Source organism: Simochromis diagramma, unplaced genomic scaffold, assembly GCF_900408965.1.
Source record: "Simochromis diagramma unplaced genomic scaffold, fSimDia1.1 OVJJ01000079.1, whole genome shotgun sequence".
In the NCBI taxonomy this organism is placed as follows: Eukaryota; Metazoa; Chordata; class Actinopteri; order Cichliformes; family Cichlidae; genus Simochromis; species Simochromis diagramma.
The window spans coordinates 3487332-3511804 of NW_024387075.1; the positions used below are offsets into that span (position 1 = coordinate 3487332).

The 24473-nt window shown below is 39.9% G+C and overlaps 3 protein-coding genes across 4 annotated transcripts in view; 1 reads left to right on the top strand and 2 right to left on the bottom strand.

The window, feature by feature from the left end:
- Nucleotides 1-4094, bottom strand: part of LOC120742216 (cellular retinoic acid-binding protein 1) — an 8883-nt gene extending 4789 nt beyond the window's left edge. The window contains exons 1-3 of the mRNA XM_040045392.1: nucleotides 3925-4094; nucleotides 1752-1930; nucleotides 1403-1516 (exon numbers count right to left, since the gene is read on the bottom strand). Of these exons, the coding sequence (XP_039901326.1) occupies nucleotides 1403-1516; nucleotides 1752-1930; nucleotides 3925-3994 (363 nt within the window). The 5' untranslated portion in view covers nucleotides 3995-4094. The remainder of the gene's footprint in view (nucleotides 1-1402; nucleotides 1517-1751; nucleotides 1931-3924) is intronic.
- A 3026-nt stretch (nucleotides 4095-7120) lies between these two features.
- On the bottom strand, nucleotides 7121-13928 carry LOC120742215 (solute carrier family 25 member 44-like). The gene is made up of 4 exons (XM_040045391.1): nucleotides 13707-13928; nucleotides 12298-12966; nucleotides 12014-12141; nucleotides 7121-7972 (listed from the first exon to the last, which is right to left on the bottom strand). Exons 2-4 carry the CDS (start codon nucleotides 12923-12925, stop codon nucleotides 7781-7783), a joined length of 948 nt encoding a protein of 315 aa, XP_039901325.1. The 5' UTR covers nucleotides 12926-12966; nucleotides 13707-13928; the 3' UTR covers nucleotides 7121-7780.
- A 603-nt stretch (nucleotides 13929-14531) lies between these two features.
- psma4 (proteasome 20S subunit alpha 4) lies at nucleotides 14532-19094 on the top strand. Of its 2 annotated transcripts, none has more exons than XM_040045393.1 (9): nucleotides 14532-14651; nucleotides 15057-15082; nucleotides 15185-15227; nucleotides 15672-15834; nucleotides 15924-16001; nucleotides 16301-16389; nucleotides 17678-17808; nucleotides 18130-18253; nucleotides 18376-19094. In XM_040045393.1, exons 2-9 carry the CDS (start codon nucleotides 15080-15082, stop codon nucleotides 18528-18530), a joined length of 786 nt encoding a protein of 261 aa, XP_039901327.1. In that variant the 5' UTR covers nucleotides 14532-14651; nucleotides 15057-15079; the 3' UTR covers nucleotides 18531-19094. The 2 variants fall into 2 exon arrangements, with proteins under 2 accessions (XP_039901327.1, XP_039901328.1); XM_040045394.1 differs by having other exon boundaries at nucleotides 14560-14651; nucleotides 15015-15082.
- Nucleotides 19095-24473: the final 5379 nt, after the last annotated feature.

Genomic DNA, 24473 nt, shown 5'->3' on the forward strand with positions numbered 1-24473 from the left:
TTTTGTCCTTGATGCACATACATCATTAGTCATGCATCATTATAATGGGATGTCTTAAAGACACACCCTTCTAAAGGGAAAATGAGGAATGGATGGTTTCTCCAACTAACCATGGGAGCTTAACCTCTTAAGCCCCAAGCCTACCTGATCTCCTGCCTTTTGCCCCCGTATCAGGGGGCGTTGGGGCTTAAAAGGTTAAAGACATTTCCCATGAACTACACAGTATTTTAGAAAACTGGTAAAAAAATTGCACATCTGGTGTCACCACCCATTTCTGAACTCCCTTGACCATCTGCTCGGTTTGGGCTTCTGCTCTGTTTTTCTGTGGAAAATGACTACTTTCTGAGAGCTGAATAAAAAGATTGATACTATTGTTAACTGTATATACTGATTTTCATAATAGAGCTACTGATTGTTTTTACTATTAACAGATTGATCTGTTGGACTTTTTGGTAGTCCCCAAAGTCAGAGCTAACAGCTTTGGATGATTTGTTTACTCTAATCAACGCAAAAGCCAATTATATACAGCATGGTATCAAAAAGGACCAAAGGTAAAGTCTGGCCACCTCATATCCTCTTTGACTCTAGAATACTTTGGTACAGAGAGGAGTTCATGGTCCACTCTGGGACTATAAGGTGCCCAGATCATCACCCCTCCACCACTGTGCTTGACAGTTAAGTGTGTTTATGAGTTTTTGAGGGTTTGAGTTTTACCAAATGTGGCGCTGTGGATCATGGCCAAACAACTCCACTTTTTTTATTTGTCCAATGGACATTGTTCCAGAAGAGAGAAGAGGCTTTCACCTGGCAACCCTTTCATGCAAAAGCAATACAAAAACCATAATGCCAAATTTCTGCTTTCATAGAAGTGCTCACACTTGCTAATATTTAGCCAGTCATGCTCATTTGATTAGCAGAATCTGACTGCTACTTTCCCTCCAAAATCCTATGAAAGCAGCAAGAATGTACTTAGTTTTTTACAACTGCATTTTCATATACAGTCTGTGATAGAGGTAAATATTAACCTTCTAACTCTTGTGAAAAAACTACTCCTTTAAGAAAAATGCTTTGCTGAACTATTTGAACTGTGGTTTTGATTTTTAAAGCACCCATGTGAATAAAGACTTCCAAATCTGACACCCCGTCCCACTTTGCAATACATCCAAACATCTGTTCATTAATCTGCTGAGGGATTTCAGCCTCCGATGTTGATAATCCTTCTTGACGGTGAAAGTTTGGGAGCCACAATTTCACAGAAATTTAATTTTCTTCTACAGTGAAAAACAAATGTGATCATCTCAAAAAAGACAAATGCCCATAGTATAATGCATTCCCTATACTCTACAGCTGCACACACTGTCGCCACATTTCTAGTTAGAGTATAAACTTACAAATTACTCACCAATATCAGTTCATCCCCTTTGAGTTCTCGGCTCCAGAAGGTCTTTGGGCCGTTCCCGCTCAGAAGAGTCTGTTTGCTGTAAATCTTGCTTTCCGTTTCCCAAGTGGCCAAACTCTGTCGAAAAGCATAATTTTAATGAGTTTCCTGTATTTCATCACTTTGGCTTCACCTGGCTGTTAGCACAGATGTGAGGGTTGTTTATCTCTGTCTGTCACACTAATGTCTCATTTTTTTTTACTACTTCCTGCCACTTTTAAGGCTTTGCAGTTTGTTTGTTTCCCCCCCAGCATCCATAGCTTCAGCATAGGTACATTTCAGAGTTCAAATTTTGACAGGTCAATTCACTTACCTTACACTTTCTGCCATCCACTGTCTCCTCATTAAACTCTTCGCCAATACAGAAGTTGATCTCCGTGGTGCGCACTGTGGTTGAAGTCTTGATGTAGAAGTGCTCTCCGTTCTGTCTTATCTCCACATGGGGCTTGGATGCGGCTGCCACGGCTACCTTCCTCAGCATGGCATTTACACCTGAAAGCATGCACCAATTTCCCAATGAGGCACTTTGTGGCTCACCTATCTCCACAGCCAGTCATACAAGTCCTCCAAGGAAGTCCTCCTCTGCCTGCTCCACTCTGTGTGTAGGGGGAGGGGCACACACAGGCTTTTTGGTTGGCTATCTTTGTGATGACCTTCACTGAAATCAGTGTCAGTGAAGAAACTGCCAATCAGTGCCATGGTCTTTGTATAATTCATGGTTCTGTTATTTATTCGTTTGTGTTTTTGAATGTTGCTTCTTTAATTATTTTTTTATTTTAATCTTTAGTTGTAATTCTCAATTGTTTATTTTTTAAGTACCTTCTGTGCTGCCTTATGTCTGGTTATCATTGCCTGTGTGAGTTTGGTCCAGGTCTTTTCTTTCTTTTGGTTTTGTAGTTTAGATCCTCCTGTGGTTTTCTTTGTTTCTTATTTTCCTCCTTTGCTCTTTTCCCACCATTGTTCGTGTCTAAGTTCACCATCTCTTATTACTTTTCCCTCATTTTGTGTGTTTACTTTAGTGTGTTTTTGCTGTAGCCTCCGTCAGGTTTTCATTGCGTGCTCTATGTTTTCTCTCTGTGTTTGAGATTCATCTTATTTGCCAATTTGGGGTTTTTTTTATGCTTTTGTTGTCCAGTAATTTGTAAAACCTGGTTTTCAATACAACTTTTTCAGGTCTTCTATCCTCTACATTTAACTATTAAATCTAAATGCCACACCCCTACATAGTTCTAACCTAGTGTTCTTTTTAACCTGAAAAACTAGGTTTTAACTCTAAAACAGGCCTTAAGAAAGAGAACCAGGCAGAAAGGTCCATGTTTGACAGAATCCCTCATGACACTGACGGTCTAAAACTCTATTTGGTACCAAGTGGTTTTATTTATTTTATTGTTTTGTTCGCAGCTGTCCTCTTTTCGAAAAAGAAAACATAACTGTAGTATGATTGTACCTATAAAAACATGGTTACACTCTCTGCACAACTACAGCACATAACAGTGGTGTTCCATAAGGAGAGCATCTATTAAAGCAAAGTGATCTCTGTCCTTGCATATCTGCTTTATTGTCCCTGCTTGCCTTTGTTTAGAAGTCACCCCATGCCACTGATATTTACATACATTAAAGTGTGTTAATGAGCCTGTAGACGACTAAATGAATACATTTCAGATATCTACTTCTTACTGCTTTCTCTATATTCTATTGTCTGGTGTTGACTTGTCACCTTACATTTTTTCTGCTCCCCTCTAGGGCCAAAAAGATGGTAAGAAAAATATCAGAGCTCATGTTTCTAAGTAAAGGTAGAAGATGCCTGTCCCATCTATCTCAGTCAAACGAAAAGTCATCACCTTTTAGCTGTCAGGAGAAGATGTTAGAGTCTAAACTTGATGGTTTAATTATTTGATAATCGGAGCGTTCAGCGTGTACAACTGAGATTTTTATCACCAGATGTTGTCAATTTTGAGAGTGCAGTGCCAATGTGATGACATGGAGGAATGCTTATTTGATTTGTTTAGCTGTCCTGCAATACGTGATAGATTCTGTCTTTCAAATTAGTGGAAAAACCATTAACCAGATCTGTTGAAGTGCAAACAGTCAGATGACAGAATTCTTCAGTCTGTTTCCACTCAAGTGCACCACTAGAGCTTAAGTGCGGTGTTTGTTCCAGTGTTAAATTTGTCTCCTGTCACTATATTTTCCTATTAAAAAAATAAACAGCAAGTACCAGACTAAAATTAGGCATATGTGGATTAGCAAATGACTTATATTTGTATCAATTTAAACAGCCTTTTGTTGTAGCTTTTTGGTTTTTTTACATTTATAAACCACAATTTCACTGAACTTGCCTTTATTTCAAAGTAATGCATTTCAATTTAATTGGGGTAATAAAAGATAATAACCCACTAACTAGAATACTGCATTTTCAGTTATGTTTGAAAAAAACCTTTGAATAAACTCACACCTTAAGGTAAGAAAGAGTCATTTGTCCTCACCCAAAGCTTTGAGAAGCTCGTCGAAGTTCTCGCTGCTTTTCATTTTCCAGGTGCCTGTGAAATTCTGCATTTTGTGCGGTTTTGATTGTGTGTCAGCCGAACGCCTCCTTTCTTCTGTCTCCTCTGCTGCCTTTCTTCAGGCTTTCTCTCTCCGCTTCCCTCCGTCTGTCCCTGTGCTCCCTCCCTTTCTCCTCCCTATGTGTAATGATCCCTCATGGCAGACCAAACCCCCTCGACCTCTGCCTCCCCCTCAACAGACACATTTATACACCTACACACACACACACACACACACATATCTCTGATGGTTTGTTCTGATTAGAGAATTCTTTTCATGACCTCAAACTGCTGTTTAGTTTCAAGGTTTTCAGGTCTCATCTCATCTGCAGTGGAAATAAATTCAAATCTTTTTCGCTAAATTTCTCAGAGCTGATTAAACAAAGAGCGCTATCATGTACTGAATAGCAAATCCGATTTTAAAGGATGTGTTTGAAGTAGCAGAAATCATGTTTTTGGTTAGTTTTTGAGTAGTTGGAGGGGTTTCCACCTCTACAGAGGTGAACGTGGTGCGTTATAAGTTGTTTTCTGGATTTGTTACAAGACAATAAAAGCTGTCCATATGAAGACATTTCCCAAATTTTAACACCTATGTGGAGTTCCCTTGCAGAAGCAGTGCGTCACAATCCGTTGCATGACCTTTATTTTTGCTTGAAATGAGGACTGATTGAATTAGGACCCCCATCTCATGTCTCCCTTTTGTTTTGTTAGGCTGCAAAGGAATCACTTTACAGTATAAGGTGGAGAGGAGAAAAAATTACAGCAGTCTTCTAAAGATGAAATTTTCATCCACACAATGAACACATCATCATCTCATCACTTTTGCTGAAGATGAGACAGACTTATGTAATAAAACTCCTTTGTGGTCACTATTTGCCCTCTTTTCACATATCAAACAACTTTCTTGTGTAATCGTCTTTTCAATACCACGCTCATGTGGATGCTTTCAGTGCACCACACACCCTCACACAGCTTCCACCAATACATCCCATGAGAATGAGGGGCCCTCCCTTTAACCTCGGCCAAGTCAGATTTGTTCTCCGTCTGACGGCCCCTCATCAATCTTTTTGACAAAATGCCTCCCAGACATGGCTTGATAATTAATGTATAGCTCAGAACAGGGAGCACTCTGTCATCCCACCAGGAAGTGTCAGCTCAAAGGAGGCCTCTGCCGTCTTCACTCGGCCTCCTTGTTTGTTTCATTCATCAGTAGATTTGTCCGTTGGTCTCTGGGTGGCTTTATTTTCAAAGGGAAAGTGAACGTTTTGTTTGGCATAGAGAGACAGTTGGAGGATGTGTGACAGGCTCAGAGGGAAGAGTGTACGCTGTAAGAGCATTGCCTTTTGCCATCTGTTGTCCAGCTCATGCAAATTGAGCTTTTTAACGTACGTGTCAGTTGCGTTGGTGCTGCAATCTGTTTAATCTGATCTTAAAGAGTCAGGGTTTTTCACTCATGTAGGTCTCCAGTGACCTTTCTGAAGAACTGAGAACGTGTGACTGTACACTAGCACTTTTATTATTATGATAACAAGGATTCCAGTCTTCACACTAAAATATTTGCAAAGCTATTCTATTGGGAATAACACCATTTAAACCCAGTGGACTTTGCAAAGTAGATCCTTTCATCTCATTATCTAACTAACATAATGAGATATGACCTTTGGTGCCAGAGCGTCACCTTGGATAAGATCTATGGATGCCTTACGGTTAGGTGAACATCAAGGAAACACATTGTCCCATCAGACCCTCTTATCTGCACGTTGAACTCCCCGAGGACCATACACAGGAATGCACAATATTGACATGCACCCTCAATACAATAATAATTAAAAAGATTTTAATCTCAGTGAGATTATTTCCTTGAATAACTAAGATAAAAACAATAACACTAAAGCCAACACTGAAACTAATCAAAAATTAAACTGGAAATAAATAAAAACTGAACGGAAACAAGAAAACCCAATATGGAAACTACTGGATTAAAAGCAAAGTCAAAGATTCAAGTAGAAACAACACCCCCCCCCCCCAAAAAAGAAAAAACTATAATAACTGACAGACTCCTTTTTATAGCTCTTATGTTTTATTGAACAAATACCTGAAGACACACTGACACATGATATGAACCCAGGTGTATTCTGCGTGACATAATCAGGTTTCGATTTACAGTAAAAGACAAAAATATATCACTTTCATTAGTCACTCGAGGCTGCATAAATGAAAATGGGGAAAAAAGTATTAATCTTAAAAAAAACCATTTTGCATTAATTCCCAGCTCATCCATATGGAGTCTTAGTTTTAGTTCATTCCAAAGTCCAACTGGGATCCCGTGAGTTATTCCAACACAGCAGACGTACGCGTAACTTAACACATGGACAGTTATGGCTCCACCTAAACGTTTAGACACGTTACCTTCTCCTGTCTTAGAATCCTTTCTACAATCTGACCATTTCAGATTATTTAAAATAAATGTTTTGTTTTGTAATTGACTACCTTCCATAAAGTGCAACTAAAAACACCTATGTGAGCCCAAAGTTACTCCTCTTAAGCAAATGTTAGTCACCATATTCCCCAAAAGAAAATAAACCTGAAAAAATAATAATAATTTAGGTCTTTTTAAAATTCACACAGCTTAGAGGAAACATACAAATACATTGTGCTGAAATGGACAAAGCATTCACATTATTGCACATATACTGTCACAATAGCGAAACAGCAGTTAGTTCACAACCAGGTTAGAGTCACAGCCCTGAGCATAATGGAAAGATTTCACTTGTAGTCGCCTTCCTGTTAGATAACAAAACACTAAATGAGCCTTTTACTAACCAGCTTGATCACAGTGATATTTTCGACACTGCTAATAAAACCCCTCAGTAAAGTCAGTAAAAAGTGTAAATAAAACATTATACGGTATATGCACCATGTTTTGGATCGTGTCAATTGCATGATGACTTTGAATCAAAATAAAAATCTGTCACATTGTAGATTCTAAAATGAAATGTTTGAATGCAACCTGGCTGATGCACACAGCTTTAAAAAGCATTCGCATTAAAAAGGCAGGTTTTAAAAAAAACAACAACAACAAAAAAATAGGCCAAGAAAAAGGAACTTCAAACGGAGATAAAAGCCAGTCTGGTGAACATAAGGACACAAACACTTGGGAAAGATTTATTTACTGCTGATGTGAATGCGTCATCGCCAGTTAAATGAACTTCATCCAAACCATCATCAAAACACTTCTTGGCTTTTTTTAGAAGAGCACAAACACAGGTTACTACAGTAACCATCTGGTTACTCTCACAAATGATCAAACATAATAACTGTCAGCAATCAACTCTCCACAGCAAAGGTCCTCAAACAAGACTTTCAATCATCAAAATGCCAACACATGAGGATCAAATATATAAAGTAAATATATAAAGTAAGTCCCATTAGGCTGCATTATCTTCCATGCCCTCGCCATTACTGAAACAAAATGGCATCACCCCTTTAATTCATACCAAACAGCAGCAGGTTCTGTTAATCGGCAACACATAAAAACTGTAAACCTGGTTAATATTCTTAATAACCAGGTAATTCATGTTAAGGTTACTGGTTTGTTTGTTTGTTTGAAGTTGGTTTGAAGTTTGAAGATTAGAATTCATAGTGTGTATTTAAATTACTCCATTTTGACCCCAGGGCTGTTAAATGCAATTAAAGCAAATCCTTTTTCACTCAGTACTTACACACAAAGTCTAAATTAGGGTTGAGGGCTACAAGTGGCACAATAAACTGGTCCTTATATTGTCTCTCCAGATATCTTCTACCAGTGTCTTGAATCCACCAGCTCTGGTCGCAAACTCAGTTTCTTTAGTGTCTCATAGCCAACCACCATGACGATGGCGGTGGGTGTGGATGAAATGATGCGTGCAGACAGTCCTTTGGTCAATCCCCAGAAGCCCTCCTCTTTGATCAGCTCCCTGAACGTCTCAATGATGGAGTTCCTCCCTTCAACCTAAACACATACAAATCCCATTACCATTTAGAACCACACAAACATCACAGCTAAGAGTAGGGCTGAGTAATGTGTTTAATCTAGTCAGTCAAGGCAAACATTTCCTTATTTTCGTTTAGTAATGTAATATTTATGCTTTAAGGGAGAAACTGCGAGTTAGTTCAAAAAAAAAAAAAAAAAAAAAAAAAAAAAAAATTGTGAGTCATTGTCAAAATAAAGTTTTACTCTTTGGTCATGTTTTTTTGTTTGTTTGTTTGTTTGTTTGTTTGTTTTACAAGCTGGACCTGGGCCCTATTTCAGGAAGCCGGTTTAGAAAACTCAGAGTGAAAAACGATACTCAGGGTTGAGTAACCCCGAACTGTCCAACTCGGAATATTCGGTTTCAGAAAGGCTGATAACAATTAGTTCAGTCAACGCGGAGTTGCTTTAACCCCAAGTTAAGCGCGTGCACGAGGATACATAAAGCCCTGATTAGTGGAGCACAGATTAAGCGAGTCACCGTGGAGACGGAGGGAAAGAAGGCGCGGTCAATGTATCTTACAGCGCTTGAGGCTGAAATTCTGATGGCAGCATATGCCGATAACATGCAAATTTTGCGGAAAAAAAGTAACACAGCCTCAGCTGCAAAAGAAAGGGAACATGCATGGCAAAACAAAGCCGACAGAGTCAATGCGTGAGTGTTAATTTAAACATTGATCTAGGGATTTCCACCCATGTAACACGTTATTTTATTATATTTTATTTTATTTTTTATTTTATACATTTTATTTTGTGACGTGATGTGAGCGCAGGTGCAACCCAACAGGCCCCAAACGTTCCTGGCAGCAAGTAAAAATGAAATATAAAAATATAGTCCAAACAGGTAAGGTGTAATTGTATTATGAGCCATAGTGCTTGGTCTGTTTGTCTGATGTAAATCAATTGCAGTTAGAGGCTACATTAATTTCCCCTCTGTAAGCACTTATTGAAATTATCTGAGCACATTACAAGTACATATTTGCTTACTCTGTATGCTCAAATGTGACCCGTTATAGCCAACAGAAAAAAAGCGGAGGCCCGAAAAACAGGTGGGGGTCCTCCACCACCACCACTCACAGAGGCTGAGCAGTTGGCTTCCACATTTGTGATAATGTTGGCAGCATCACATATGATCTTCACAGTGCAGAGAACACAAATTAGCATCCATTACTATAATGAAATAATTTGTTAGTTTGAAATGCTACAGGGAACTATGTACCTGCACATTAATGCTGTGGAAAGACTTCCTGTTCACATAGTCTCCTTCATTTACTGAAGGAGCAATGATTGGAATGTGAGTGCCATCTATACAGCCAATCACGCCTGGGAACCGTGAGAATAAATGTAAAATTTAAGTAGTAGTTCAAATATCACCACATCATGAATTAAGTTTCGTTCATCCTGATACCTGCAATTTTGTGGAATCCCTCTTTGATAAATCTTGTGGGTCTATGACCGGGGAACACCACAAACGAGTACAGGAGATGTTTCAGTGCAACTGTAACATTCCTGACTGCCCGACAGACGGTAGCCTTGGAAACGTGCTCAGCGTCACCAATATTATACAGAAAGCTCCCGTTTGCAAAAAACCGAAGTGCAATACAAATAATATGTAATGAACTGAGAGGATGTCCGCGATGTGTCACATGAGCAATATTAGGCCTGAGGATGTTATTCAAATAAATTATAGATTGTGCTGAAAAACGGTAACGTTCACACAGAAAATCATCAGGAAATGATAAAATGTCCGAACGCGCTCTAATCACTCTCTCCCGGCGGAGAGCTCTGCGGAGAATTTGGGCTTCAACATCTACTGGCTCTTCAAGGAAGGAGCACGCCATGTCTGACACTTCCTACAGTCAGGTTTCTGACAAAGAGGCGGAGAAAGTCAGGGTTAGTTGAAGTAAACCTGCTAGGGGGCAGGTTAGCTTCACGGAGTGTGTCATCATAGTAACTCACTCAGAATTAATCTAAACTCGCTTTGTGAAACCGAAAACCCAGAGTTTTCGTTAACTCAGGGTATACTTACTCAGAGTTTGCACTAAACCGGCTTCCTGAAATAGGGCCCTGGTCTTGAAGTAAGGGCTACCAGATCATCTATGGTTTAGAGAGAACTTAAAGAAGAATAGCATTGATCCAAAAATAAATAAATAAATAAATAAATAAATGACATTTCCTGATCATGTTTGACTCAAATGAGACCATCCATTAAAGGGTGGTGGAGGGGGACGACGCCTCGGACAGGTTGCCAATTTGTCACTGGGCTAATAGCTGATTTTGACTTCTGCATTGAAACATCACTGTAGGTATGTCATAACCACAAACACCTCTGAAACTCTACACTATCACCATGGCATAACCCGACATGACATGCACCTCTCTGGAAATGTAACTACACGTCACATCGATGGAGCAACCAGTGTAATCGGCCTTTTCTGTACTTTCGATCCCTCCTGTGCATTTCTGGCTACATTTCCTCTGCAGTTCTTCAGTTTATCGGTGAGAGAACCATCACCACCTCAGTATAGAGACTAATAATCACAGCATTATTTATAATGACTTTATAGATTTGTTTCTATTAAGGCTGCCATCGCATATAAGACACCTGGATATAATTACAAGGTGGTTAACACCCGCAGGTATGAATGCTGGTAACAGCCTCGGCCACATGTGTACGTTACATCACAGACTCTACAAGGATTCAACTGTAACACACACATCCAGACAACTCTTCACATTTACACTTACAGCCAATTTATAACTACTATTTATGCTAGCATGGGTGTTTTTGGACTGTGGCAAGGCAGCCATGTGGGCAAGAAGGCCACATAAGCACAGAGGGAACATGCAAGCTTCACATAGAAATGTGCAGTTGACTTATGCACATGAACTCTTGACTTCAAACAAGTGGATTGTGTTGGACTCTGTTGTGTATATAAAATGTTTATGTTTGTTTAGTGTAACACTGAGGGCCGTGGGAGCGCTGCAATTTAAAATTCCTGTGTATAATCTGTACATACGGTTTTTGAAGATAAAGCTAACTTTGACTTTAGTGCCATTTTTTGCAACACATTCAACTTGCTATACATAAATATAACTTCTATATCCTAAATTTTAATCATATGTTTGCAATAAGTCCAGACTGACTAAATAAATTGCTTAAAAGTGCAACAGACCACCAAAAAGCTTAAAATGTTTTTTTAAACACATTATTCTACATAAACAGATAAGTCATAATGTATCCCCAAAATTGAAATGAAATGAAAAAATGTTGCATAAAATCCTTTCAAATCACAAATTTTATTCATTCATTCATAACTTCATTTTTGAGGTACTCTTGCTATAACCTGCAGCAAAAATGAAAATAAATGTATATTGTGGCCAATATGCAAAACGTATGCATGCACATCAACATAGACCATTTCCAAAAGTGCATTCAAACTTCTAAGGCACAAAAGTCAAACATGACTTTTTAATAACACAAGTGAAGCTGTGATAAGCCTTGGAGAGGGAAAAAAGGGGGGGAGGAATTACATCTTTTTGTTTTCGCAGCTAGTGGCGCTCATGAAAACATTTAACAATTTATGATGAAAACGTGGTGATATATATTGCGACACAGGAAGCGCTGTGAACAGCTGATCATATTGATAAAACACCTGCATCTGCATTATGTTTTTGTTGTTGCACATGCTTTTCACGTGATTGACATTAGCAGAAGGAAACAGCGGTCTGAGACATGCTGAAGGCACGATATAAGCACAACTCCTGGAATTTTATATGCAAAAAAAATAATGCTCTAACTTATTTGGTTGCATTTCTACCAGCATTTAAAAATGGATATGCAAAGCTGGAAGCACAGGCAATCCTGCTGGTGATAAAGAATAGGAAGGGTCATTTTCACACAGACTTCTTTTTGCAACCAAAGGTGCCACCACCTGTTGGCCATTCGACAGGAAGCAGTTTTCCTTTATATACAGTCTATACTTCCAACAATTGTAATTGGTGAGAAACATAATAGCTTACCTGGACTCGGGCTCTGACCACATCCATTGGATTGGTGACAGTAGAGGCAGTAGCAGCAGCTAGTGGTCCAGCCATGGCTTGTAAGATCAGATGAGGACAGTCGCTGGGAGCCAGTTTAGAGAGTTGCTCTGCAGAACATTACACATGCAGATATGATATTAATCACATGTTGAGGCCATGAAGCATTCATTCACACTACAAATTTACTAAAATAATGAAAACACAAAAGATAAGACAGGCTTACAGCCTCAAAGTCAAGAAACTGCACTATAGCTTCCACTTACCAGCATAAAAGTGATAGAAAGGCCACCACACAGCACTGTTCGGTATATAGGTGAGTAAAGAAGCCACATATCCCCTGTAGAAACCCCTAAACCCATCAGCAGCAAAAATCTGAGCAATAATGTTCCTGGTTTGGCCAAACACTTTCTTTGGCTTTCCAGTCTCAGTGTTTGAGTCAAGCCGAAAGCGTGTGAGGTGCTGCCCTTGGCCCTGCATCATCAGCTGCTGAGATATGACGTCAATGGGAACAGTGATGCTCTGAGCGACCAGGGAGGCCGAGCCCCCCGCCACCAGTGACTTGACGGTGTTGTCCTCTGAATACTGCGAAACGTACTTCCTCACCAGCTCATAGGTGGTTATGTACGCTTGGCCTGAGATGAGGGTGAAGGTGTTGACCATGAAGCCACGATACAGGCCTCGTACGCCCTCCACCCGCAGGATCTTGAAGAAGGCATCGAAGGTGCCGCCATAGAGTGACTTGCCCTTCTGCACTTGTAGTCGAGTCCGGATCAGAGTGGCCGGGTAGACTGTGGCCCGGATTGTCATAGTCATGAACAACCCGAAGGAGTAGAACTTCTTTTTGTCGAGGTCCTCCCATTCGATGATCTGGATGTTCCTTTTCTGCTGCATCCTGACAGCTGTAGGTGCCCCCTCATCAGACGGATTCTTGTCTAACACACGGAGAAAAAAAGAAAGAAAGAAAACAGAACTGTCTTTAAAGTGGCAGCTAAAAGAAACTGTGTGGGGGGGTTTTTATATTCAAACTGAAAAACTGGCAAACATTTTGTGTTCTGAAACTCTTTTAGACACTGTATTCTGGAGATGAAGGGCAAGTGCAGAAACTTCATGAAAATCCTCCTGGATGCAATAATAACCTCTCCAATTTAGGTGATCTTGTACCATTTTGCCATTCCTAATATTACCTAAATATATTACGAAATGCCTTTAATACAAAACTGGTTGTTACTTCTCCTTGAGCAGTAATGTTTAACTTACATCCAGTTATCTACGAATGAGTTCAAGGGTCATGCTGACACTAGCAAATCAAAGCTAAAAGGCTGTTTCTAAAGAAATAAGTGTCTTACGTAAAAACTGTACTACCATGCTCTTACAAATGTCTGATTATATATGTACACATTATAGCAGAATGTAGCTGACCCCGGTATCAGAGGACACCGCGTTCCCGAGTAAACGTGGAGTCAACTGAAGCGCCAGTGTTTCAGCTGAAAACAACACGTAAACCTAATATAGCAACTAACACACTGAGCAAACCAAGAGCTTCACAAAACGTGCCAGTTGCCACCTACTGGTTTAGCGTTGTTAGCTAACATATTTTAGCTTAAGCCGCGCTAGCCCCGGAGTAAACGATGTTAGCATTGGTTGAACGTTAACTAGCTTCGTGACTACTTACCTATTCGGACATATGTTTATTTCTGAGTCATCTGCTTAGTGTAAGTCGAGCATGAAACATCGCGTCAACAAACGACTGGGAATGTGTAACTAAAGCTAGCGTGGGTGAAAGACAAGAAAACACGGAGTTGGCTAACTTCCAAGCTAGTCGGCTAACTCTCCGAGATCTTCCTGCTCCCATTCAAACGCCATGCTGTTCAAACAGCCAATCACATGCAAAGTGTCTTCTTCGCTTTCTTTTACTTTACGCTTCCGGATATCTCAGCTGTCTCGTTACTGTCGCGCACCACCAGGGCTGGAGTAGTAAATGTATTTCAGCAAGTTCAAGAGGCAAGAAAAGGCAACTTACCCGAATTCTGTTTTGAATATATACTTTATCAGGGCCCAGTTTCTGATATTAGTTTAAGTAGCGTTTATTATAGTGAACGCGACTTGGTTTAATTTATTGACCATCCATGGTATAAAATATGTTCCCAAGGATATTATAATCTTGGTGTTCCATTGATTTTACCAAATTAATAAAAGCAAATATTTACAATCTAAAGAAAGAAAGAAAGAAAGAAAGAAAGAAAGAAAGAAAGAAAAGGGGAAAAAAAGTATAACTGAAAACAGAACACAAAGGGTTGGTGTGACAGAGGAGGCAGTTTATCCGCTGTGTCTACCCGTAGAGGGAGCAGATGAAAGAAGGAGGAGGATGTACTTTTGCTTCAGTAAAGTTGTCATTTTTAAAAGTGCCATTAGGGGGTGTTCAAGTACATCACTAACCAGCAGTCAGTGAGCTGTGCACTGTGTTACAGACTGATCGGTCCTCCCACTGAGGGGTGGCGCTGCTGAGCGGCTACTTCACTGACGCGGTACGCCGGTGTTTGTGAGGAAACGCCAAACTGAAAGTAGTGGACCTCTCATCCTGGGCAGAAGTACGCCAACTTAGACTCGTTCATCCGAGGTAAATAATACACAATTACTATATAGTCACTACAGTACTTGTTATTCTAGCATAATTTTACATCTTTACTTCCTTTTGTCGTGGAGCAGCTTGGCGACTTCGTTTGTTATGAACTAGCTCGTTAGCATGCTAGCTAGCATGCTGAGATATTGCAGATTCATTCTGCTGCACCAGTTAGCCGACTAGCTGCCACGGGCTTATTAAAGCACGCGTTGTTTTTGTAAACCAGCCTCAGAAACTTTTAGCACCTATTTTGGTTTCTGACTGTAGCTAAATATATGTTCACTTTCTTTATCCCTGAATTCAGATACGTCTTGTGTCAATTTTAAAAAGGCATCGTTGTGTGGGTCTTGTCTTCTGCAGCTTACGCCTGTCTGTAACTGCTGCTCTTTTTACCTTTTCCAGGATATTGCCAGCGACTTGAGAAAATGGTACGTAGCTGTTATACTTTTTAAAAATCTCAAAATGTTGTTTGTTTGTTTATTTGTTAAACTAGTATAGGCATTCATTTTGTGTTGTTGTTATTTTTTTAGTCTCGCAGATATGATTCCCGGACAACCATATTTTCTCCAGAGGGTATGTTTTATTTCTTATCTAAGACTTTGTAACCAAATACTGGTCAAAATAATCCAACACAAGAGGCCCAATACTATCATTCTATTATTACATTATTACAATATTACAATCTTATGAGTTTTTGTTATTTTTATCCCTCTATGAACTTCAAAACAAATACAAACTATCCAAATACACCAACTCATGACTAGTACTTAAAGCAGGAACATGTGGTTTAATGAGCCTAGTACAACCCCCTAGAAATAAACACTCTGGGTCAACGCATGAATAATTTGAGTTTAGTATTTTACTTCAGGGGCTACCTGTGAGCTCTTATCCATGGTGAAACTGTTGTAAAAGTATTTGTCTTTAGTATTTTATATAGCCACTGTTTTCCAAAAACTGGTCTTAAAGGGGTTTGTTTTTTCAGTATTGTTCACCTAAAAACCCGACTGTAATTTACAGGACGCCTGTATCAGGTGGAGTACGCAATGGAAGCAATCGGTCATGCTGGAACGTGTCTGGGTATCCTAGCAAATGACGGGGTGCTGTTGGCAGCAGAGAGACGCAACATCCACAAACTGCTTGATGAGGTTTTCTTCTCTGAGAAGATCTACAAACTCAATGAGTAAGTGAGCTTCACTAGATTCTTACCTTCAAAATGTAGTCATTCATTTTGTTTTTTGGTTAACATTGCGTTTGTGGTCACATTTTCAGAGACATGGCCTGCAGCGTTGCTGGGATCACATCAGATGCTAATGTACTGACAAATGAGCTGCGGCTAATTGCACAGAGGTGAGTTTCAGAAGGAGACACATTTATGGCTGTAATTAGAAACAAAGGGATGATGGTGAATGCAGGCTGATATAACCACCACCAGCAGTTGTTTTCATAGCCATAAATAAAGAAAAGCCTAAATATGTGTAGACTGGTGCACTTTCAAAATGAATCTTATTACTTGAGTTATTTTATCACAAAATGTGTTAAATAGTTGGTGATCTGAAGTTTGAGATTACAGCCTTAAACATGTGTCTGTAGTTTCTAACCATTTCTCTCATTTACACCAACCACTAACCAGTTTGAATTCTTCTTAGGTATTTATTGCAGTACCAGGAGCCAATACCCTGTGAGCAGCTGGTCACAGCTCTGTGTGACATTAAGCAAGCTTACACACAGTTTGGAGGTAAGATGCACTGTCTGTTTTAATGCTCACAGCCTTTTACATTGCTCACCATGGCAAATCTCCTCAACTTATTGTCAGTCCTTACTTTTAAAGTGTTTTAAATGGGGATGTGCTTGACTGGTCAACTAGACATTTAAACACTGCTGCCCTTGCTCTTTAACACCAGAAACACTAGTTAGTTAAACATCCATTCATCCGCTTATCCTTTTCAGGGTTGCGGGGGGCGCTGGAGCCTATCCCAGCTGTCATAGGGCAAGAGGCGGGCTAACACACAGAAACAGAAAATCATTCGCACTCACATTCACAACTATGGGCAATTTAGATTAATCAGTTAACCTATCCCCAATAAGTGCATGTCTTTGGATTGTGGGAGGAAGCCGGAGTACCTGGAGGGAACCCACGCAAACATGGGGAGAACATGCAAACTCCATACAGAAAGACCCCAGTTTAATGGTGGAGTTGAACTCAGGACCTTCTTGCTGTGCGGCAGCAGTGCTAACCACCATGCTGCCGGTTAAACATAATATTCTTATTTTATTATTGTACAACTGTAGTTGCCGGTTCAAAGTCATTACTGTGCCAGCAACTGCTAACCATGGCTATAGCCCCTGAAAGACAGCTGCACCACCCTCGCTCTGTCTGTCTATGAAGGGAAGTTTTGAATGGGAAAGAGGTGGGAGTAAAAAGAGGACAGCCATGCTAACCCGTGTAATGCTGCAGTACTTTGATTTTAGAAAGAATTAGCAGGTGTATGTCAGCTGTGTATGGAAACAGCAACCAAAGCCAGGTGTAACCACAATCCACAGCAAGGTGTGGAGGCTAGCATGTTGCTGTTGCTGCTAGCACTGCTAAGCTTAGCAAGATTCTTCAAACTAATCTGACACTTTGTGTTTTTGCAGTGTTATACATCCATGATACAAAGTGACACACATAACAGCAACATTTAAAACATGATTTGATTAACAAGAAACGTGATTAAGTTTCTTCTAGCTACTAAAATACACCAAATATTTATCTACGTCCATTAACGTGCATGCAGTTTTCAGTGTTTTCTCAGTGTGTTTTGTATTCGAGACTAGTCGACTAGTGAGATTTTTTTTTTTTTCTGTCATTTAAGTGACTAGTAAATTTGTTGCCAGGAACATCTGTAGTTTTAAATGTCTCTTCATAACACTGACTTTTATACTTTTTTTTGTCAAACCTGATATCTGTGAAGCTCTCCTCTCTGCTTAAAACACAAAAGATGCATTTTATCATTTTCTAATAGCTGTGTGGTTTGTCTTGACAGGTAAGAGGCCATTTGGTGTTTCTCTCCTCTACATGGGCTGGGATAAGCATTACGGCTTCCAGTTGTACCAAAGCGACCCCAGTGGCAACTATGGAGGCTGGAAGGCAACCTGCATTGGAAACAACAGCGCTGTAAGCCCGAAAATACTCTGATAATGAAAATCTGTGAAATGATCTCATTACATACACCAGGTAGTGGGAAGCAAACCAGATTGTAGTCTTAAATCTCAGGAGCTCGTGATAATCCTGTATTTACCTTAGTTTCTTTGATTTTTATTTTATTTCTTTATTTTTTTTGTCTTGGGTTTGGTTAAACCCATATAGTAATGGATATTCTAAATGTTTGTGTTTTTTCTAGTGAAATTCTAGAGGCCTAAGTGACACATGTATACACATATTTTTTTTAATACACTGTTTTTGTGGCGTTTGACACGTTCACTTCTTTTGCTTCAGGCTGCCGTATCCATGCTGAAGCAGGACTACAAAGAGGGAGAGATGACTCTGTCCTCTGCTCTGGCTTTGGCTGTCAAAGTCCTCAACAAAACAATGGATGTCAGCAAGCTGTCGGCAGAGAAAGGTGAGGCGCAAAAGGGCTTTCTTACTGTTATTTCCATTTACTATCAGTGGACCAAAATTGGGTCCTGCCTTGTTGCCAACAGTATACGAAAATAAAACCCTGTTTCGCACCGACTGTTTCAGTGGAGATTGCCACCCTGACACGGGAAGATGGGAAGACGAAAATAAAAGTGCTGAAACAGAAAGAAGTGGAGGAACTCATCAAGCGCCACGAGGCCGAAGAGGCGAAGGCTGAGAAAGACAAAAAGGAGAAGGAGCAGAAGGAAAAGGACAAATGAGCAAAATAATAATTTTCTTTTCACCCGTGTCACCAAAACCTGTTTTGTTTTGTCTTTTACATTAAACATTTGGAAACTGATAGAAATGTTGGTTTATTTGTACATGTCATACACGTGATCCGTGTTTTATTTACACAATAAAACACGCTTTAGAGCAATATCAATGTAATAAGCAGTATGCTGAATTTTGAAGTTAATTAAAGGCCATCTGTATGGCTGTGTTGTCATAAGCTCCCCTTGTTTTTTGCCACTTGATGGAGCCATCGGTCTTGTGGATGAACACTTTTTATTCAACATAAGAGAGGCTAAGAAAACACTACTACTTTTGGTAGTATCGCAATTAATTGTGAAACTGTCACTTCAAAAATAAAAAAATCCAGCATGTTGAAGCACGCATCTAGTCACCAAAATCGAGATCACAGTTTGACTATTAATTCAAAGAAATAGAAGTTGTTATGTGCTCTGTTTTCCCAGAGAGGCAGATAAATATTTACCACATGTCTTGCATAACCTTCTCTTCCATGACACTGAGCGTTAAAAATAAAGTTTCCTCTGTTTACTGTTGGCCCATTGAGCCTCGCATCCTTCAGCCAGCTCCATCTCACTTCCTCTGTAATGTGATCTGCTTACCACTTGATGGCGAATGTGTTCACCTTTCAAATATACTCCAGCCAATGTCCTTCTGGTCTGTGTTAGGGAACACATGTGCACTTAATTCTTCTCATAGAGTCGTAGCATGGCTCTATCATTTTTATCTCAAAACACTGCTCAGTTTGCACCATAAACTATGAAAAATAACCACCACAATTTGGTTAACAGCCATCAGTCAGCGAACAAGATGTGCTGAATACAGAGCAGTGGAGCCAGACTCACAGATGTAAAAGTTTAAAATAAATCACACATAATCCTAAGTGATCGGGCAATAGTTGTCATTATGCCATCAATTTTGTGTACACAAACACTCAGATATGTTGGATAGCATGGTATAAAGAGCAGGTGGTTAATATGAACACAACTCCGTGCCTGTATCACTGGTGTGTGATCAGTAAAGGGAACTTTGTTACAAACGATGTAGGTGATCACTAAAACCAGCTGTTGTTAACACTATAGAACATATCCACTAGAAGGCTGAGCTGACCGACACCATCACTTCCTGTATAGACAGAAAATATCTCAGCAGAGCTCCAATCAATAAAGCAAATCTTCTGGTCAGTGTTTGTGTTTTGGACTGTTCATTTCTATTTTTCTTTACATTCTTTGCTATAGAATAGATAGATCTATCTAGATAGATAGATAGATAGATAGATAGATAGATAGATAGATAGATGGATGGATGGATGGATGGATAGATTTTATATGTATCTTTTTAGTCTTTTCACATCACCTGGAAAGATTATGTTGCACTAACCTAGTTTTTAATACAGCTGTTGATTGCCAGTTTCTTCCATCATATTTGCTAAAGCAAGGTTGTGTATATTGCATTGTGCTGTCAGCAGTACACAACAGAATTCGTTCACGAGTGCTTTTGCACATTTTTATTTATAATATAGGCTCAAATTCACAAGTGTTTGGACAGTGGCACAGTTTAGGAAACCTTGCGTCTGCATACCAGCGCAATGAAGCAATCAACACTGTTTAGTTCAGATTTGCAGCTTTATTTTATTTTTAAAAATACTGCAAGATTTCTATAAATAGAGAAACAGTGGAGTGACAGCATCCTTCACAGAGAATGGGGTTGTCCCATAAATTTGCCCTCCCGTTGAATCTGTCGGCTTTCTCTTTGTTCATAATGAGACTCGAGTATGGCCTCCTGAACTGCATTGTTAAAGCAAGATGGCAGAGTGCTGTCCAGAGCTTTCAGATTTTCATGTTTTGGTTATAAAGGTCTCAGACAAAGAGGAATGACAAGAACAAAGTCGATATTGCTCTGCCTTTTCTTGCATGGAGAGCTCTCGGAGCTACTGAGGGTCTCTCAAGTTTGTCGTGGTTTCTGTTGGTTTTTTGTTTTTGTTTTTTTGTCTTTTTTCTTTTCTATCTTTTTATTCTTGATAACAACACAGGATAGCAATTAAATGAGACATATCCATGACAAGGACATGGAGGACTTGCAAGAACAACAGAAACTAGAAAACAATCGTTTTAATACAAGGGACGGTGTAATGCACAAATAACTGCTGTGCAAGTAAGTTTAACTATATTCCCGTCACTGATCAAATAAAAGATAGGATTAAATAAATGTTAATATTAAAATTAATAACATTAATAATTATCATCTTTATCCCCTATTTGCTCTGATGAATCTGTAATGTTACAGATTTGCCTTAAAGCGTTACTTTTTGATAAAGCATATAGTCAGGGCTGGATCATGTGACCTGGAATCCTCCTTTAGTTATGCTGCAATAGGCCTGGGCTACTGGGAGCCTTCCCATGATGCATTAAATGTTCCTCCTTCTATCACCTTTTTTTACTCACGTGTTTATACACCACTCTGCATTTATCATTAGTTATTTATCATATTCCAGAGCATGTCTTTTGTCCTGTCTTCCTCCCTTTACCTCCAACCAGTTGTGACAGATGGCTGTCCCTCCCTGAGCTTGGTTCTGCCAGAGGTTTCTTTGTGTTAAAAGGGAGTTTTTCCTTCCCTCTGTCGCCAAAGTGCTTGTTCATATGGGGTCATCTGATTGCTGGGTTTTCTCTGTATCATTGTACAGTCTTTACCTTACAATAATAAGTGCATTGAGGCAATATATAGATAACATTGAACTGATTTGAAATGAGAAACATTTGAGTGACCACTCAACAATTTGGTCTATTTTCTAAATAAATAAATAAATAAGTAATGCACTGGGCCAGCTCAGCAACACAAAAACGCCTTTAAGACTATGAAAGTAAACTAAAGCAGACAATGGTGAAACTCTTTCCTTGGCCTCCCTAGGCCAAAGCGAGAACACTTGAGCAGACAGGGTTATCATGGTCAGCATCTCCAAACAAGAGACACTTCCATGGATGTAAATACAAAGGGAATAAAATAAAAAAAAACAGGCTGCAAGGTTAGTGTCACACTGGTGGCCCTCAGAAACAGAAGTGTCAAGTTAGATTAGGGTATCTAAAAAAAGCCTGTTCAAATCTGGACTCTCAGGACAGATTAACCAGAATGGGGAAAATAGAGAAGTATGGAAAGTGAAAGGAACAGCTTTCTTGCAAACATCTGTCAAACATGGTGGAGGCAATGTTATGGTATGGGCAGCTGCCAGTGGAACTGAGTCACTAGAGTTTATCGATGATGTGACTGTTAATAGAAGCAGCAGGATGGTCAGTGTGCAGGGTTGTACTCTTTGCTCAGATTCATCCTGTTGCTAAAACTGATCAGATGGCCCTTCGTAGTGCAGTTGGATAACGACCCAAATCATATCATGATGAGTTTATTAAAGTAAAGGATCAGAAATGAATGAGTCAGTCAAGACTGTAGACAAAACTGAAGGCAGCAGAGGATGCCTGGCAACAAGGATTTTCTTTGAAAAATGATATAAGCGATATGATATAATACATTTTTGCTGGGACTCTAAATATCTTTGAGATAGATAGATAGATACAGTGGGGCAAAAAAGTATTTAGTCAGCCACCGATTGTGCAAGTTCCCCCACCTAAAATGATGACAGAGGTCAGTAATTTGCACCAGAGGTACACTTCAACTGTGAGAGACAGAATGTGAAAAAAAAAAAAAAAAAAAAATCCATGAATCCACATGGTAGGATTTGTAAAGAATTTATTCGTAAATCAGGGTGGAAAATAAGTATTTGGTCAATAACAAAAATACAACTCAATACTTTGTAAAATAACCTTTGTTGGCAATAACAGAGGTCAAACGTTTACTATAGGTCTTTACCAGGTTTGCACACACAGTAGCTGGTATTTTGGCCCATTCCTCCATGCAGATCTTCTCGAGAGCAGTGATGTTTTGGGGCTGTCGCTGAGCAACACGGACTTTCAACTCCCGCCACAGATTTTCTATGGGGTTGAGGTCTGGAGACTGGCTAGGCCACTCCAGGACTTTCAAATGCTTCTTACGGAGCCACTCCTTTGTTGCCCGGGCGGTGTGTTTTGGATCATTGTCATGTTGGAAGACCCAGCCTCGTTTCATCTTCAAAGTTCTCACTGATGGAAGGAGGTTTTGGCTCAAAATCTCACGATACATGGCCCCATTCATTCTGTCCTTAACACGGATCAGTCGTCCTGTCCCCTTGGCAGAAAAACAGCCCCATAGCATGATGTTTCCACCCCCATGCTTCACAGTAGGTATGGTGTTCTTGGGATGCAACTCAGTATTCTTCTTCCTCCAAACACGACGAGTTGAGTTTATACCAAAAAGTTCTACTTTGGTTTCATCTGACCACATGACATTCTCCCAATCCTCTGCTGTATCATCCATGTGCTCTCTGGCAAACTTCAGACGGGCCTGGACATGCACTGGCTTCAGCAGCGGAACACGTCTGGCACTGCGGGATTTGATTCCCTGCCGTTGTAGTGTGTTACTGATGGTGACCTTTCTTACTTTGGTCCCAGCTCTCTGCAGGTCATTCACCAGGTCCCCCCGTGTGGTTCTGGGATCTTTGCTCACCGTTCTCATGATCATTTTGACCCCACGGGACGAGATCTTGCGTGGAGCCCCAGATCGTGGGAGATTATCAGTGGTCTTGTATGTCTTCCATTTTCTGATGATTGCTCCCACAGTTGATTTTTTCACACCAAGCTGCTTGCCTATTGTAGATTCACTCTTCCCAGTCTGGTGCAGGTCTACAGTACTTTTCCTGGTGTCCTTCGAAAGCTCTTTGGTCTTGGTCTTGGCCATGGTGGAGTTTGGAGTCTGACTGTTTGAGGCTGTGGACAGGTGTCTTTTATACAGATGATGAGTTCAAACAGGTGCCATTCATACAGGTAACGAGTGGGGGACAGAAAAGCTTCTTACGGAAGACGTTACAGGTCTGTGAGAGCCAGAGATTTTCCTTGTTTGAGGTGACCAAATACTTATTTTCCACCCTAATTTACAAATAAATTCTTTACAAATCCTACCATGTGAATTCATGGGATTTTTTTTCACATTCTGTCTCTCACAGTTGAAGTGTACCTCTGGTGCAAATTACTGACCTCTGTCATCATTTTAAGTGGGGGAACTTGCACAATCGGTGGCTGACTAAATACTTTTTTGCCCCACTGTAGATAGATAGATAGATAGATAGATAGATAGATACGATGGAGGGTTCTAACCCCTTGGAATGAATTATGGATTTGACGGGGAGCCTCAGTGGATGGATCAGCAGTGCGGATACCTGAGAGCTCCTTGAAAGGCTTGTCAGTAAATGATTCAGAGATTATTTGCAAAGACAGAGGGAGTAGTGAATTACAAAGGTTGTCAGCACTCGTCTCCATCTCAGCCCCTGAGACACAAATGGGTCTCCTCGCAGCTGTGTTCCTCAGCTGAAAACAAGCAGGAGTAAACCAAACACTTTAGATGCCTGGTTAAATGTCTTGCAAAATAGATAATTAAATAAATGAATGAATAAATAAATAAATAAATAAGTAAAATTGCATTGCTTTGTTTATGCTAATCTTGATTGTTAAACCAGATGTCAAAGTGAATATTATGCAGAAGATAAACTGAGAGTAGATGAAAATATCTGCCTGGTCACAAGTGCCAGGTGCTGGCAGAACATAACTAAGAAGGTAACTTCAGGTAAACTAAGAATGGAAAAACACACTCACACAAACACGCAATGTTTCTTCTTCTTCAAGACAGCTTTCTAACAGCAGAGTTTGTGCGTGTCCCATTAAAACTGATGCACTTGAGCTAAATCCAAGATAAAGGCTACTGAATTGAAAACTTCTTTTTGCTTGACGTCAGTCTTTCAGGTTGGATCTAACATGGACTTAAAATGTAAGTCAACA